The sequence below is a fragment of the Dysidea avara genome, chromosome 4 (assembly GCF_963678975.1).
Source record: "Dysidea avara chromosome 4, odDysAvar1.4, whole genome shotgun sequence".
NCBI lineage: Eukaryota > Metazoa > Porifera > Demospongiae > Dictyoceratida > Dysideidae > Dysidea > Dysidea avara.
In genome coordinates, this window is record NC_089275.1 from 17,171,138 (window position 1) to 17,188,402 (window position 17,265).

Below are 17,265 nucleotides of genomic sequence, written 5' to 3' on the forward strand. Positions count from 1 at the left end.
CTATAATCTATGGCAGCACACTTCTTTGTGGCTATATGCACTGATTAACTACATAGAACACCAGTTCATCAATACCCAGTGACCACAGTTGTACTCTGCGTCATTCTTTAAATTCCGAGTAAAATTCTTAGAGAGCAAATTACGTGGGGACGACCAAATTCAAATTTAAAACTAGCCATTCTCAAAAACATATGTTTCAATCTGAATGAAACTTTTAGAATAGTTTAAAGACACATTGCCCTACATGCCAAGCGAATATTGCGGAAAACAACAATCTGGGTTTTGTATTTAGCCTCTGGGTCTACTGAAACTTCGTTTGGTGCTGAAATTACAACTGTAGGGTAATCATGTATGGTGAAATCGATGATGTGAATCTTGAGGCGATTGAGTGAATACTGAAGCGATAGCAAGGCAATCAATGTTTGGAATGCACAAAGGAATACAAGGCATACACCTGCAGTTGCTTCTAACTGCATGCGATAAAAAAATGAAACTTCCCCTTTGATGTCGGCAATCTTGATCATGAAACAATCGGCATGGATTTACTTCACTGCTTGTGTGGTAGTTACTAGTGACAAGATGAGTTCAACTCTAAAGTTTCAGAAGGATAGCATAAGTGATGGGTGAGTTACAGGAAGGCCGAATTTGACAACGTTCATTCCTGTAAAATCCTCACGTGTAGTGGTCACATCATTTAATGTCTGCGGCGGGGGTTTCTGCTTTTCTGGCCGCGCAACTCACTACCGTGAGTCTTGATTAATAATTTCAGAGCTGAATTATTTAGGATGCAAAACATTATTAATTTTACACTCAATCATTAGAATCTGCTGCTTGAACCATTTTCTTACTCCTTCCATCAGAGCTTTGCAAGCTACACTTGAACAGTCTGTAGTGACTTGTAAGTCTGTCTTGAGCAAAGCTACTCAGAGAGCTATCACTTCATCACAACACATTTTTTAGTAAATGATAGTCATGAATGGAATGCTTGATTGTAATTTATAGCTATGTGCTCATTTTTATGTCATGTTCTGGTTTATTTTTATACTTTCTTTGCCATGTTTGTACTGTGCGTTTTGTATGTATAGTCACATGTGTCTAAAATTGTGTGTTTTAAACAACACAATGATGGTTTTTTCTCTCTACTACTGCAAGGACTTTCTATAATGATGATTCCATCTATATACTAGCTAGTTTTCAGCTGACTCTTCTCAGCGGCTTGCCTGGTAGGCATTAACATTTATTGTTATTTTATTTATGAAGCTCGATAGTGACATTGTGACACAGGTTGTGTTTTGTGTTGCATTTCCATGGTCTTACCTCCATTCCCAAAAAGGCATTCTTATGATAGTTAGTTACGCCATCAACATAGCAATTTTCAATCCACTATTTCAAGGGGTTTACCCTGTGAGCGTAACAAAAGTTCGATATTATTTTAGCAAAACATTGGTCATAACTCAATGATTGTTCATTGGATTCCCACCAAACTTGGTACTGAGATTCACTTTAACTGTAGAAGAAGAAGAAATAAAGATAAAACCAAAACTTTGGTCACTCGTATCTCAGAAATGGCTATGAAAATTATATTCAAATTATGTATACAGACTCCCTTACCTGGCAGACACTTCTGTAGCAAATTTGGTTCTAATCGGATAAGAAATTACAGAAGAACTTTAATTCCATTACTGATGCATTTGAAAATTTATTAATTTCCTTAAAATATGAGTTTAAGTTATTAAACATAGTTAATGTTATGAAGCATAGGCTGTGCAAATCCCCAAAATATTAGCATACAACAGCAGGCTGTAATAAGATCAATGCATGCGTAACACTGAGCAGAACACGTTGGCAGTAATTTATACCTGTTGTAAGAAATCTTACCAGTTAACAGTGGCTTTAAATCTTCAAGATGACTCGTAGTTCTTGCTGGCCACGAGGAAGGAGAGGGTCATCGTCCTTAAGAAGTTCGACTGCTGGATCGAGCAAGCAAGGAACTTTAATTGTCACAGGGGGAGGGCCGCCTCGAGGAACAAGCGTTCCAGACAGGATGACAACGTGACAAGATGTGACATTACAATATCAGCAGCTGCCATGAGGGACGTTTCCAGAAGTTGCTTATCTCCAGGGGTGTAGCTAGCCAGATGGTGGTGGGGGGGCATCCCCACAAAACACTCGACATTGTTTGTAATTGCACAAAAGGCTAATGACCCAATGATGGGCTAGCCAACATACAGTGTTGTATTATTACCGCTTATGTAACTAGCTACATAACTACTTCATTACTGATTGCTACCAGTTGTCACTTATCAATGGAAATATTTTCGTCGAGCATCATCACACATGCCACAACTGTACTCCAACAAATTTGCCCGCAATCCAGTAGAACTATATTGTGAATATTTTAGTACAAATACAATGTGTCACAGTTACTTACGTCAGCCACAGTCTGCACTGGCATAGTATGACGAGCTCACTCACTTCAGCCGGGGAAATTCAAACGCCATGTATTGGCACGAAATCCCAACTCTATACCTTTCCTCTTAGCAGAATTTCTAAGCTTGTGACGGATCATCTGACTGGCTGAAAAAGTGAAAAAATTAAGCCAGCATGCCACTATGTTGTACGAAGATCCAGTGTGATTAACTCGGGAAAATAAAGTTGGTTCATTTAACACTTTATCACCTCGTAGGTTTGTAGCATCATTGCATATCACTTGTCACTTCTGAGTTGCAACTTGAGTTGTGACTCTTGTGAAGTCACTTTGAGCGGGTCATCTGCCTTTAGATTCGAAAAATGCACTATCACGTGAGCAGTGTAGGCTAAATATAGAATTGTGTCTAATATTTTCGTTCGGTGAAGGCCTGGTGTCTATACGGGGAACCCCTGGGGATTCGGGCATACCTTATTATTAGCGCATCATTTTATTAATTGCTTGTAATGCGCAAGAAATCATCGTATTATTATCACCATTCACAAACGAGTTGAATGTTGTGTTCACTCGCGTAGTAGCGCACAAACAGTAATTTGGGATGCGTGTCAGTTACTGGAAAGCTTGTGATGGAAGTTTTAAAAAAATCACTTAGTGACGGGGGGAAAATGCCCCCCCTTGGCTACGCCACTGCTTATCTCGGCCCACGCATGGTATCACTGTCAGCTGGGACAGCTCTGACGCCGCTATGCTCAACACCAACATCAGTAACTACAGCTCCACCTCGTACCATGGCCAGTTTGTCGGACACCACCTGATGCAATAAAAATGCAGGAAGATGGCATGGTGGACATCAGTTAGAATAATTAAGGAAATGCCTAGACTATTGCAAAATGGCCTCAGATGAGATGCTGCATCGGGTAAGCAACAGTATAACACCAATTGGTTTACTAGTATAAGCTTACACACTGTTCCCACACACCCTGTATGTGCATGTAATGAATAGGTGTGTGCCAATATACTGATACATATCATATTGGTGGCCGATATGGAGATTTTTGCCAATATCAGTTGGTCTTGTTTTAGCCACCAAAACCGATATGGTATACCAAAGTAATCTTTGCCATGGTAGAGCCACATTATACCCCCTGTTATACAGCAAACAACACTGGGGAGACAGTAGTTTTTCTATATCCTTGAAAATAAGCACTACGCTATGAGAAGCCATAGAAATACATACACAGCAAACATTCATTGTTACAATACTTACCAACCATATAACAAATGATCATAGTGCAGAGCTATAAAAAGTATCCATGGGATGAATAAACTAGAAACAACTTGAAACAACCAGCCATCTTTACAAGCCATTGAAATACAGAGTAAAGCAGACTTATATTGGTGGGGGCATGTCCTAAAAATATTTCATGGGTGCCTCACTGTCTGGGTTGTTAATTGAGGCCACACCACCACCACAGGCAATCGAGCATCATCATTGATTGTTAGCACTTTCAACTGCTGTATCTTATGGCAAGAAAATAAAACATTAAAGTTTCCCACTTTCCTCCAATCTAAGCATATAGCTACGCTTTATTATATTGGTGTATCAAGTCAGTATCGATGCTCTGACTCAGTATATCGGTATGTACATGTATTATCGGATCAGTTCAAAATTTCCCTATCAGTACACCTCTAATAATTAGCGAAATAATAAGAGTTGCTCTGTGCTGGTAAGCTTAGTAGTGAGTTCATATATAGATATATCCTAGCCACCAGTCACTGGTGCTAGTGTCAAAAAAAGAGGAAATGACTAAGTATCTGATTTCAGTGACTTAATGGTTAATTCAAAATTCTTTTGTGCACAATTAATTTTTTTTAAATGCGACTACAGGTGTGTATTAAATGCATTAATAGACTTCTGTATTTTACAGCATATGCTGAAAGGCAGCCAGGTACATGTTAGAACTTTGCATAGCAGTTTTACAGTGTTGTGTCAGCTTCTCACACACCGTCTTATAATAGTCCCAAAGAAAAGTCTTATCATTAAAGGAAACTTCAACCTATACAACGTCAACAGGAATTGTTTCACAACAAAGTGCTTGCTCTAATGTGTACATGATACAGTGTTTTTGTTATGTATCTGTAGTTCCATCGTTGGGATGTGCTCCACACTTTTGCCAGACAATTGGCATGGGGCACACCATTGTATTGTTAGCTGCATGTTGGTTCACTTGTATGCTTTGTCTTCCTAATGTTTGTGTTGTCACATTTGCTTGTTATGTTACTATATTGGTTTCTTCATTGCTGCTTAGTGGCTTGTAGTCAGCATCAGCAGGGCTTGGATAGTTAACTAGAGAATGCAGAATACAATGAAGTATCACCAAACTAGCTACATACATGCATATATAGCTAGTCACCAGCCTTAGAAGGCGACCGCATTAATGGTGGTATAAAGGTAACTTGGTACCTAAAAGGAACACAAACACATGGTAATTATAAATTGATCATTGCCATTGCTTGTTTGTATACCAACATATGTCACTGCTTGTTTTGTATGTCACCGTTGCTTGGTTTGCACGTTGTCATCTTCTGCATGTTGCCAGCATAACTTGTCTTGCATATTACTAGATGTTACCACCATCAAAACTCTTGCACATTGCATGGGCAATTTAAAAAACAGCAAAAAATACCTTGATGCTTGGGGGGTAGATCACAATATATATATTATATATCATGACCTACCTATGGCCTCTATTGTAAAGAGTTTAGGACAGAGACACTTCTCTGCTCTAAACTCTATCATTACCCAAGCATCAATAAACCAAAGTACTTCCTACTTTGGCTCCGCTGGAATTATATAACCTTGCCTAGGCCATATACCATGGCAGATGAGGCCCCTAGCACTTACTAAACCCCTCCTCAATCATTGGATTGCTGGATGTGAAGAATGAAGATCCAAGGAAAAGACCACATAAGTAGGTTAGTGGTAGCATAACTAACCATTAGATAAAGTTTAAGTTATTAAACATAGTTAATGTTGTGAAGAATAGGCTGTGCAAGTCCCTAAAATATTAGTATGCAACAGCAGGCTCTAATAAGAACAACGCATGCGTAACACTGAGCAGAACACGTTGGCAGTAATTCATACCCATTGTAAGAAATCTTCCACCCTATCCCTACCCACTGAAAAATTTACAAGCTTCAGTATATGCAGTTGCTCCGTGTTAATTGACATGGTGTGCCGATAACAATTATAAATAGTATTCCACTGTCAACAGTGGTACTTATGTACATCTGTAGTGTAAGCAGTGGAGCAAGCAGACACATAACGTTGTTGTTGTACTCTGTACTTTACTGCGCCTGCATTCAATTACTCAGAAACATTTACATGAAAGACTGTGGAAAGACTGTGCCATCATATGCATTTTGTTGTGAGTTACTAAGCTGTAGGTCTTACTGGATCCCTTCACTGTGCCAGCTGCTACCACAAGTAGAGATTGCTATTGAGGGATGCTCACAGTTTAGATCTTTGTCAGGAGAGATGCTCTTTCATCTTGCCTGCAGTCACAGACAGGCCCTCCAGCTCAGATAAATCGGATTGCTATCAGATGCTCGCCTCTCCCATCCAGATCAGTATCAGGAGGTGTTCCCCCATCCAAATTGCTAACTAGAGATGCTCTCCCAACCAGATCACTAGCTGAAGATGCTCTTCCATCCAGATCAGTATGGGGGAACGCTCTCCCATTCAAATTGCTAACTAGAGATGTTCTCCCAACCAGACTGCTAGCTGGAGATGCTCTCCCATCCAGATTACTATCAGGAGACACTCTCCCATCTACCAGAAGACACTCTCTGTCATGAGCACTATCAAACATGACCAAGCTACAGAGCACCAACCAGCTAACCACTATAGAGGGACCACAGTGCTACTATCACGTAGCTCAAGTGTTGATGCTATTTCACACAGTGCCACTCTCAACAGTGGATATTGACAATTCTGAGAATAACGGTCACACCCTGACCATTGTATCACCTGTGCACAGGTGTTAATGCTGTCACAATCTGGTGAAAGTCCAAAGCCACGTGACACAAATTAGTGGTGACCCACAGGTCAACACATTACCTACTGCTGCTATAAGCAGTTTGTCAATTCTCCTTAGAGGAGTCTGAGACAACAGGGGCCTCACTTAGGATACCAGCCTTATCCGCTAGGTTCTCCTGTTTGCCTCTATTGTAAAGAGTTTAGGACAGAGACGCTTCTCTGCTCTAAACTCTTTCATTATCCAAGTATCAATAAACCAAAAGTACTTCCTACTTTGGCCCCACTGGAATTACATAACCTTGCCTAGGCCATATACCATGGCAGATGAGGCCCCTAGCACTTACCAACCCTTCCTCAATCATTGGAATGCTGGAGGTGAAGAATAAAGATCCAAGGAACAGACCACAAGAGTAGGTGAGTGGTAGCATAACTAAACATTAATAATTATATTGCTAAGAGCCATATCACAGCTATGTGGGAAAATCTCTACTGTGGCATGTTACCATCAATTCAATACCAAAGTACAGTATTCAATTGCTAATGTATTCTATGTACATTAGATGTGTATGTGACCTAAGTAGAACAAAGGATTTTTGGCGTACACTTTGAAATTTTAGCTTAAATTGAGTCCTTTTCTTCAATAAAGACAGCACGTGATCAATTAAATCAACGTGTAATTTTAATGGCAAACAAAGGACTTCATGGCTCTACTAAAAAATAATGTTTGGCAGTTTGTCTACATAACAACCTTGTTAAGGAAAATCCAGGGGTACAAGCAGACTATTATACATAATAATTCCATTAATGTACATTATTATTGCCTCACATTTTTAGCAGCATTGACATCTGCTTCTGACTTGATCAACATCTCCACTATTTGAATATGACCATTATATGCAGCATTATATAGAGGAGTATCTCCATCCTACAGTGACAAAGTAATCAACAGTGACAGTTATTATTTCATATTGATATAATTTGATACATCATGGATAACCTGTGCACATGAGAAGATTCCATGGATAGACACATAATACAAAGGACTTTATTGCCATTACCAAATTTAATAATTCCATAATAACCATATTGCTAAGTACCTAACACAGCTATGTGGGAAAATGCCTACTGTGACATGTTACCATATATTCAATACCAAAAAACAGCATTCATAGGCCAGTTTCACATAAGGCCTTCAGAATGCAATCAGTGTTAATTGTCTATTGCGTAACCACTGGATGCTGTGGATGCCCATAAAAATGTATTGAAGCCATTGGGAAAACGATGATAACCGGCAGCAAAACTTCGGTAACTTACAAAGTATACGGTATGTTATAATTTTCTGTACATGGAAAGAAACTACATTGATTTCTCTTTCGTTTCGTGGTTGTCCGCTGTGAATAGGACGAAAGATGCCCGAGTTAATAGGGTGGTGAAGTTAGAAATGTCACCAGACAAGGCCTTCCACAGCTGATATTTGTAAGTTCGAAGTCAGAAAATAACATAGGAACTTCAACAAGTCTTAACAATAGTTTTTGTTGCGAATCGCTTCGCAGGAAAGAGCTGAATTGGCATGAGAGCTAATAAGTTAACAGCGTGTTCAGGGAATCCAGATACATCATCCAGGTGATAGTACAGCTTTCTCTTGTATACTGTACATCTGGTAAACAAGAATAACAAGCAGCTGCTTGTGTGTTTTGTCTCCAGAAAACATTTTTATCACACATTCTAACCTTTATTGGCTCATAACTCGCTAGTGGCTTAGCGTATTTACAGCAAAAAAACACCACAGGGAGTAGAAATCAATGTAGTCTACAGTGCTGCTTTAAAAACTTGGATATTTCCATTAGATTCTATGTGACAATTGATTTTGTGTCCGTGGTTGTCCGTTTCCCAATGGTTTCTGTACATTTTTATGGCTAACCACAGCATCCAGTGGTTGCGCAACCACAATTAAAAGATCAATTAAAATACTTTCCCTTACATGAAACTGGCCTATTGTTAATATATTCTACAAACACAAGGTGTGTATGTGATCTTAGTAGTACAAGGACTTTTGATTTACACCATCTAATTTTAGCTTAATTTGTGTTATTTTCTCCAATAAAGAAAGCACATATTTTACTTGAATAAATGTGTAATTTTACTGGCAAATAAAGGACTTTATGGCTATACTAAAAATAATATTTGGCAGTTTGTCTACATAACAACCTTGTTAAGAAAAAACCAGGGTACAAGCAGCCTATATACATAATAATTTCATTAATGTAAAAATTTATTGCCTCACTTTATCAGCAGCATTGACATCTGCTTCTGACTTGATCAACGTCTCCACTACTTCAGTATGACCATAATATGCAGCGATATGTAGAGGAGTACGTCCATTCTATAGTGACAAAGTAATCAACAGTGACAGTTATTATCTAATCAAAAACAGCGAAGCTGTAAAAAAAGGTGCGGCCCCCAAAAAGGCCATGGTGAAAAAAGATGTGAAATCCAAGGTGGCGGCCAAGAAATGGCTGTGATGGTAGGTTAATGGTTACATTTTAATAACAACAATTCAGGTGAATTTGGTGCCAAGACCAAGTGGCACAAAATTCACCTGAATTGTCGTTATTAAAATGTAACCATTAACCTACCATCACAGCCATTTCTTGGCCGCCACCTTCGATTTCATATCTTTTTTCACCATGGCCTTTTTGGGGACCGCACCTTTTTTACAGCTTGGCTGTTTTTGATTAGATATCACTTCTTTTTGTATTTGTATACTGCAAAGCCGGCCTATGGCTGGTTTTGGGGTTTTTTAACCCATGTGTTTTTTTCTTTACTACAGGAAGAAGAAAAGAACTTAAGAAGAATTTTAGTACTTCAATTATTTTTGATTTTATTAGTAATTATACAAATTATATACATATATTTATTACATGCCCATTATTCCCCACAGGGTATTTTTTTGCAGCTGATCTCTCTACTGGGTGACTTGAAATGTAGCTGAACTATATACAGGATGGTTTCTTTGTAGCTGAACTCTCTACAAGATAACCTCTTCTAGCTGGTCTTTCTACAGGGTATTTTGTTTCTAGCTGAACTCTCTACAGGTGATTTGTTTGCAGCTAAACTCTCTACATGGTGGTGTCTTTTTAGCCGAACTCTCTACATGATGGTTTCTTTGTAGCTGAACTCTCTACAGGGTGATTTTTTTGTAGCTGAACTCTCTGCAGGGTGATTTGTTTGCAGCTGAACTCTCTACATGATGGTTTCTTTGTAGCTGAACTCTCTACAAGGTGACTTCATCCAGATGATCTCTCTACGGGGTGATTTGTTTCTGGCTGAACTCTCTACAGGTGATTTGTTTGCAGCTAAACTCTCTACATGGTGGTTTCTTTGTAGCTGAACTCCCTACGTGATGGTTTCTTTGTAGCTGAACTCTCTACAAGGTAACTTCTTCTCTACAGGGTGATTTGTTGTAGTTGAATTCTCTACAAGGTGGTTTGTATGAGGCTGAACTCTCTACATGGCGGTTTCTTTGTAGCTGAACTCTCTACAGAGTGATTTGTTTGCAGCTGAACTCTCTACATGATGGTTTCTTTGTAACTGAACACTCTACAAGGTGACTTCTTCTAGCTGATCTTTCTACAGGGTGAATTGTTGTAGCTGAACTATCTACAAGGTAACTTCTTCTAGCTGATCTCTATACAGGGTAATTTGTTTCTAGTTGAATTCTGTACAGGTGGTTTCTTTGTAGCTGAACTCTGTACATGTTGTTTTCTTTGTAGCTGAACTCTTTACAAGGTGACTTCTTCTAGCTGAACTCTCTACGGGGGTAATTTCTTTGTAGCTGAACTCTCTATATGATGGTTTCTTTGTAACTGAACTCTCTACAAGGTAACTTCTTCTAGCTGATCTTTCTACTGGGTGATTTGTTTGCAGCTGAACTCTCTACATGGTGGTTTCTTTGTTGCTGAACTCTCTACAAGGTGAATTCTTCTACCTGATCTCTCTACAGGGTGATTTGTTTGTGACTGAACTCTGTACAAGTGCGTTTTTGTGGGTGATCTCACTGCAGGTTGATTTGTTTGTAGCTGAACTCCTTGCATTGTATCTAGTTTCTAGCTGATCTCTCTACAGGGTGATTTGTTTGTAGCTGATCTCTCTACAGGGTGATTTGTTTGTAGCTGATCTCTCTACAAGTTGATTATTGTGTAGCTGATCTCTCTGCAGGTCGATTAATTTGCAGCCGATCTCTCTACAAGGTAATTTGTTTGTAGCTGAACTGTCTGTAAAGTGATTTATTTGTAGCTGATCTCTCAGCAGGTTGATTTGTTTTAGCTGAACTCTCTACAGGGTGATTTACTTGTAGCTGAACTCCTTACATTGTGTCTAGTTTCTAGCTGATCTCTCTACAGGGTGATTTGTTTGTAGCTGATCTCTCTACAAGTTGATTTGTGTGTAGCTGATCTTTCTACTGGTTGATTTGTTTGTAGCCGATCTCTCTACAGGGTAATTTGTTTGTAGCTGAACTCTGTACAAGGTGCTTTTTTGTAGGTGATCTCACTGCAGGTTGATTTGTTTGTAGCTGAACTCACTAAAGGGTGATTTGCTTGTAGCTGAACTCCTTACATTGTGTCTAGTTTCTAGCTGATCTCTCTACAGGGTGATTTGTTTGTAGCTGAACTCTCTATAAGGTGATTTGTTTGCAGCTGAACTCTCTACATGGTGGTTTCTTTGTTGCTGAACTCTCTACAGTGTGTTTTGCTTGTAGCTACTCTCTACAGGGTGATTTGTTTCTAGCTTATCTCTCTACAGGTTGATTTGTGTGTAACTGATCTCTGTACAAGCTGATTTGTTTGTAGCTGAATTCTCTGCAAAGTGTTTTGTTTGTAGCTGACCTCTCTTCAGGGTGACTTGTTTGTAGCTGATCTCTCTACAGGGTGATTTTTTTGTAGCTGACCTCTCTTCAGGGTGATTTGTTTCTAGCTGATCTCTCTACAGGGTGATTTTTTGTAGCTGACCTCTCTTCAGGGTGATTTGTTTCTAGCTGATTGCTCTACAGGTTGATTTGTTTGTAGATGAACTCTCTACAGGGTAATTTACTTGTAGTTGAACTCCTTACTTTGTGTCTAGTTTGTAGCTGATCTCTCTACAGGGTGATTTGTTTGTAGCTGATCTCTCTACAAGTTGATTTGTGTGTAGCTGATCTCTCTGCAGGTTGATTTGTTTGTAGCCGATCTCTCTACAGGTAATCTGTTTGTAGCTGAACTCTCTATAAGGTGATTTGTTTTAGCTGAACTCTCTACAGGGTGATTGCTTGTAGCTGAACTCCTTACATTGTGTCTAGTTTCTAGCTGATGTCTCTACAGGGTGATTTTTTGTAGCTGAACTCTCTTCAGGGTGATTTGTTTCTAGCTGATCTCTCTACAGGTAGATTTGTGTTGATTTGTTCATTGCTGATCGCTCTAAAGGTTGATTTGTTGTAGCTGAACACTCTGCAAAGTGTTTTGTTTGTAGCTGATCACTCTAAAGGGTAATTTGTTTGTAGCTGATCACTCTAAAGGGTAATTTGTTTGTAGCTGAACTCTCTCCACAGTGACTTGTGTGTAGCTGAATTCTGTGTAGCTGAATTCTCTAGAGAGTGACTTAATTGTAGCTGAATTCTCTACACAGTGCATGACTTGTTTATAGCTGAACTTTCTTCAGTGTGACTTGTAATGTTCTGAATCTCTATAGTGATATATTTGCTTAACTCTCCACATGGTGACTGTCTTCTTGCTGAACTGTCTATAAGATTAACTGTTTGCAGCTGAACTCCCTACAGAATAACTTGTGATGTAATAAAATTCTATAATGGAGTAAATAAATTAGCCGAATGCTCTATTAGGGTGACTGTTCTATTAGAGTATCTCGATCTCGCATTTGCTACACGGAGTTGGCTTTCAAATCATAACTCAGTGGTTTGTAATCCGATTCTTCTGTACTACTGCAAGTACTTTCTATGAAGATTATTCCAGCTATACACCGATTTTAAGCTCATTGCTCTAAGCGGTTTGCCTAGTAGGCGTGAAAACTAACACTTTTTTATTCATAAAAATCGATCGCGTAATTGTGACACAGGTTGGGTTTTGTGTCATATCTTCGTGGTCTTTATCTCGATTCCTTTCAAACCACCAAAAGGCACTCCTACGATGGTTACTCCATCTACATAGCAATTTTCAACTCATTCCATGAAGCGGTTTACCCTGTAGGCGTGACAACAAATCGATCTTGTTTTATGCGAATATTCGGTCATAACTCCTGAACCATTCATCGGATTTGTACCACATTTGATGCTAGGATTTGCCTATGGACTCTTTTTCTGTGTGCCAAATTTCAAGGCGATCGGAGTACGCGTTTGCTTGTTATAGCAATTTTTGCAAGTGCGCGAAAAGACGAAGAAGAAAAAAAAACGAAGAAAAAAAAACCAAACTTTGGCAACTCGTATCTCGGAAATGGCTGGAGCGATTTCCTTCAAATTTGGAATGTAGACTCCCTTGGCTGGCAGGCAACTGTGTAGCAAATTTGGTTCCTATCAGATAAGTGATCACCGAGATACAAAGGTGTGAAAATGACGTTTTCGTTCTTCCTGTCAATATACTCACGGTGTGGCGCGCCAGCTTCTTGGGCCGCACGACACACTATCGTGTGTCTTGATTTCATATTGATATAATTTGATACATCATGGATAATCTATGTACATGAGAAGATTCCATGGATAGACACATAATATAGAGGACTTTATTACCATTACAAAATTAATTTTAATAATTTCATAATAACCATATTGCTAAGCACCTAACACAGCTATGTGGGAAAATCCCTACTGTGGCATGTTACCATCTGTTCAATACTAAAGTACAGCCAATATATTCTACTAATACAAGGTGTGTATGTGATCTCAGTAGTACAACGACTTTTGGTATACAACATCTAATTTTAGCTTAATTTGTGTTCTTTTCTCAAATAAAGAAAGCACATATTTTACTTGAATGAATGTGTAATTTTACTGGCAAATAAAGGACTTCATGGCTATACTAAAAATAATATTTGGCAGTTTGTCTACATAACAACTTTGTTAAGGAAACACCTGGGGTACAAGCAGACTATATACATAATAATTTCATTAATGTAAAAAATTATTGCCTCACTTTATTAGCAGCATTAACATCTGCTTCTGACTTGATCAACATCTCCACTACTTGAGAATTGCGATATTTTGCAGCAAAATATAGAGGAGAATGTCCATCCTATAGTGACAAAGTAATCAACAGTGACAGTTATTATTTCATATTGATATAATTTGATGCATCATAGATAACCTGTGTACATGAGAAGATTCCATGGAAAGACACATAATATAAAGGACTTTATTACCATTACCAAATTTAATAATTCCATAATAACCATATTGCTAAGGACTTAACACGGTTATGCCATGGGGAAATCCCTACTGTGGAATGTTACCATCTATTCAATACCAAAGTACAGCATTCAAATGTTAATATATTCTACAAACACAAGGTGTGTATGTGATCTTAGTAGTACAAGGACTTTTGGTTTACAACATCCAATTTTAGCTTAATTTGAGTTCATTTCTCCAATAAAGAAAGCACATATTTTACTTGAATGAATGTTTAATATTACTGGCAAATAAAGTACTTCATGGCTATACTAAAAATAATATTTGGCAGTTTGTCTACATAACAACCTTGTTAAGGAAAAACCAGGGGTACAAGTGGACTACATACATAATAATTTCATTAATGTAAAAAATTATTGCCTCACTTTATTAGCAGCATTGACATCTGCTTCTGACTTGATCAACATCTCCACTACGTCAGTATGACCATAATATGCAGCAGCATATAGAGGAGTACGTCCATACTATAGTGACAAAGTAAACAACAGTGACAGTTATTATTTCATATTGATATAATTTGATACATCATGGATAACCTGTGTTCATGAGAAGATTACATGGAAAGACACATAATATAAAGGACTTTATTACCATTACCAAATTTAATAATTCCATAATAACCACATTGCTAAGGACTTAACACAGTTATGCCATGGGGAAATCCCTACTGTGGAATGTTACCATCTGTTTGATACCAAAGTACAGCATTCAATTGTTAATATACTCTACATATACAAGTTGTGTATGTGATCTTAGTAGTACAAGGACTTTTGGTTTACAACATCTAATTTTAGCTTAATTTGTGTTCTTTCTCCAATAAAGAAAGCACATATTTTACTTGAATGAATGCGTAATTTTAGTGGCAAATAAAGGACTTCATGGCTATACTAAAAATAATATTTGGCAGTTTGTCTACATTACAACCTTGTTAAGGAAAACCAAGGATACAAGCGGACTACATACATTATAATTTCATTAATGTAAATAATTATTGCCTCACTTTATCAGCAGCATTGACATCTGCTTCTGACTTGATCAACATCTCCACTACTTGAGAATGACCATTATATGCAGCACCATATAGAGGAGTATGACCATCCTATAGTGGCAAAGTGATCAACAGTGACAGTTATTATTTCACAGTGATATCATTTGATACATCATGGATAATCTGTGTACATGAGAAGATACCATGGAAAGACACATATTGTAAAGGCTAACATTCTTTGAAGCTACAAGAATTTCCACATGCTACAACTTTCCTAAGAGAAATTCTGCACTGTCACACCCTGAGCTAGCCTCAAGATGGAAAATACAAGGGAAAAAAAGAGGAGGGAATAACTAAGCACCCTACTGGGACTGTCTGTGGTGCATGCTTCACCTCCCCACACCCCAATTAATTAATTTTTTTTTGGGGCAATACATTACGCTAAGCCCCACCCAACAATCCCTTCTAAAATACTAATATGAGATAGTTGGTAGAGGGTAGTGGTATGGGTGGGACAAGATTCACTATGCCACGTAGCACCATGTGTTCTAACACCTCTCCACGCACCTTTTTCTTATAACGCATGCACAATATTATTCTCCAATTATTGCCAACCCTTCTCATGTGTGTGCCTTCCCAATCTTCTTTCCAGTCATGGTGCAACTTTGGGTTAGTCACTATCATAATACACTCATGCATGCTCGACTGCAACATTAACCTAGTTTAAATAGTTTAACTCCATTTAATGTTGTTTGTAAGTTTAACCCGGTCAGCAGGGCTTACCCTGTTGTAAGCGGGTTGCCACCGTCAACAGATGGTGGTTGTTTTGGTAGGTGTGCAGGGTTCCATGGCTTCTCCTATTAATTCTCAAATAGGCCCCATTTCAACAAGTTTACATGATGTATATAGCATGTTTTACTACAAAGGCTTGGAGGTAGGAATGCTTGGGGATTCTAACATTCTCTGAAGCCACAAGAATTTCCACATGCCAAAGAAAGACAACTGCCTTTCCCTCCAAGCCATAGGAACCGTAGAACCTCTGGGATATTCCCTGCACACCCACTGCAAAGAATGTCCTCAAATCGCAACGATTTCCAGGTTGGTGTAAATGTTTGCCATATCGAAATGAACCATGTTGAACTGCTTGTATCAAACTGAACCATGTTGAACCATTCTGGAGTGGACCTGCTAGGGATAGTTCGATCTAGTTTTACATACCCAATATAAACAGTTATGACCTTGCAATTCAACTTAGTTCTAATAAACAGAATAAGATGTGAAAAAAATACAGCTAAATGCATATGGTGACTGTAATGATGAAATGAGGCAAGCATGAGTTCTCCTGTGCATGTTGCTCACTCTTTGACCCAAGTAGTATAATTATATAGCTCAGTAGGAAAGTTCCTACTTTGGCATTGAGTAAATGTTATATCTAATATGCCAAAGTAGGGATTTCCCCACTGAGCTTAGCTGTAATACCATCAATCATCTCTTGTTTCACTAATTTTTATTGTATAGATCCCAACTTCATTTTTAAATTAACAATTTTTAAAACACTAGTTTGATAAGTTTTTTGCTGCTAGCCACAATGTAACTTGCGACTGTTCGAATAGAATAACATATGTGACTCCTGGAGGAAGACTGAGTGTGGTCATGACTAGACATTGGATGACCTGCAGTTTGAATCCTAGGGTTGGAGGGTTTTTCCTTACTTTAGCCCGTTTTCTTTTACACCTTTTCAACTATAAATCATTAAGTCTAAGTCCTTGAAATTAAGTTAGATAATCCTAAGGCTGCGGCACATGTTGCTGCCATACCTTTAGTACTGGTCATTGTAAAGTGTTAATAATGAATGTTGTATTAGAGTGTATCTCAAGTCAGCCAAGAGGGGTGCAGCTAGCTAGACCAATAAGGGGCGAAGTCATCTTGTTTACTGTTAAGTAAACAGCTAGATTGTTAATAGGTGTGGTCCCCATACTCTATCACTATTAGTCCACTTAGATCTGTAATTGATGAGCGTGGTCATGAACCTATTGCTAACGGGATCTCAATCGCAACTTTCAGATATCAAGCTAGTATAGCACCAGGACTGAAGCACTTTTGAAATCCAGCTCTAAAACAATTCTGTGGCATCTATATATGTTAACCAGTCTGGGAAAACCGGGCTTATCGCCTATTTAAAAGTATCAAGAAATGCCAGTTTTAAGTATTTAGAGTGTTGTAGCTCGCCAATGGTTGAAGCTATCTGTAACAAATTTTCATACGTTTTACACCAATTCCTTGACTTCCAGAGTATCCACTGTGCAATTAGCCAACAACTAAGTTTCTCGCCATTTTAGATAGTTTTTAAACAGAGGTTG

The 17,265-nt window shown here is 38.4% G+C and overlaps 1 protein-coding gene across 1 annotated transcript in view; it reads right to left on the reverse strand.

The window, feature by feature from the left end:
• LOC136253605 (ankyrin-1-like) overlaps positions 1–17,265 on the reverse strand; it is a 312,474-nt gene that overhangs the window by 288,389 nt on the left and 6,820 nt on the right. Inside the window, exons 4-5 of the mRNA XM_066046271.1 lie at positions 14,918–15,016; positions 14,283–14,381 (exon numbers count right to left, since the gene is read on the reverse strand). Of these exons, the coding sequence (XP_065902343.1) occupies positions 14,283–14,381; positions 14,918–15,016 (198 nt within the window). The remainder of the gene's footprint in view (positions 1–14,282; positions 14,382–14,917; positions 15,017–17,265) is intronic.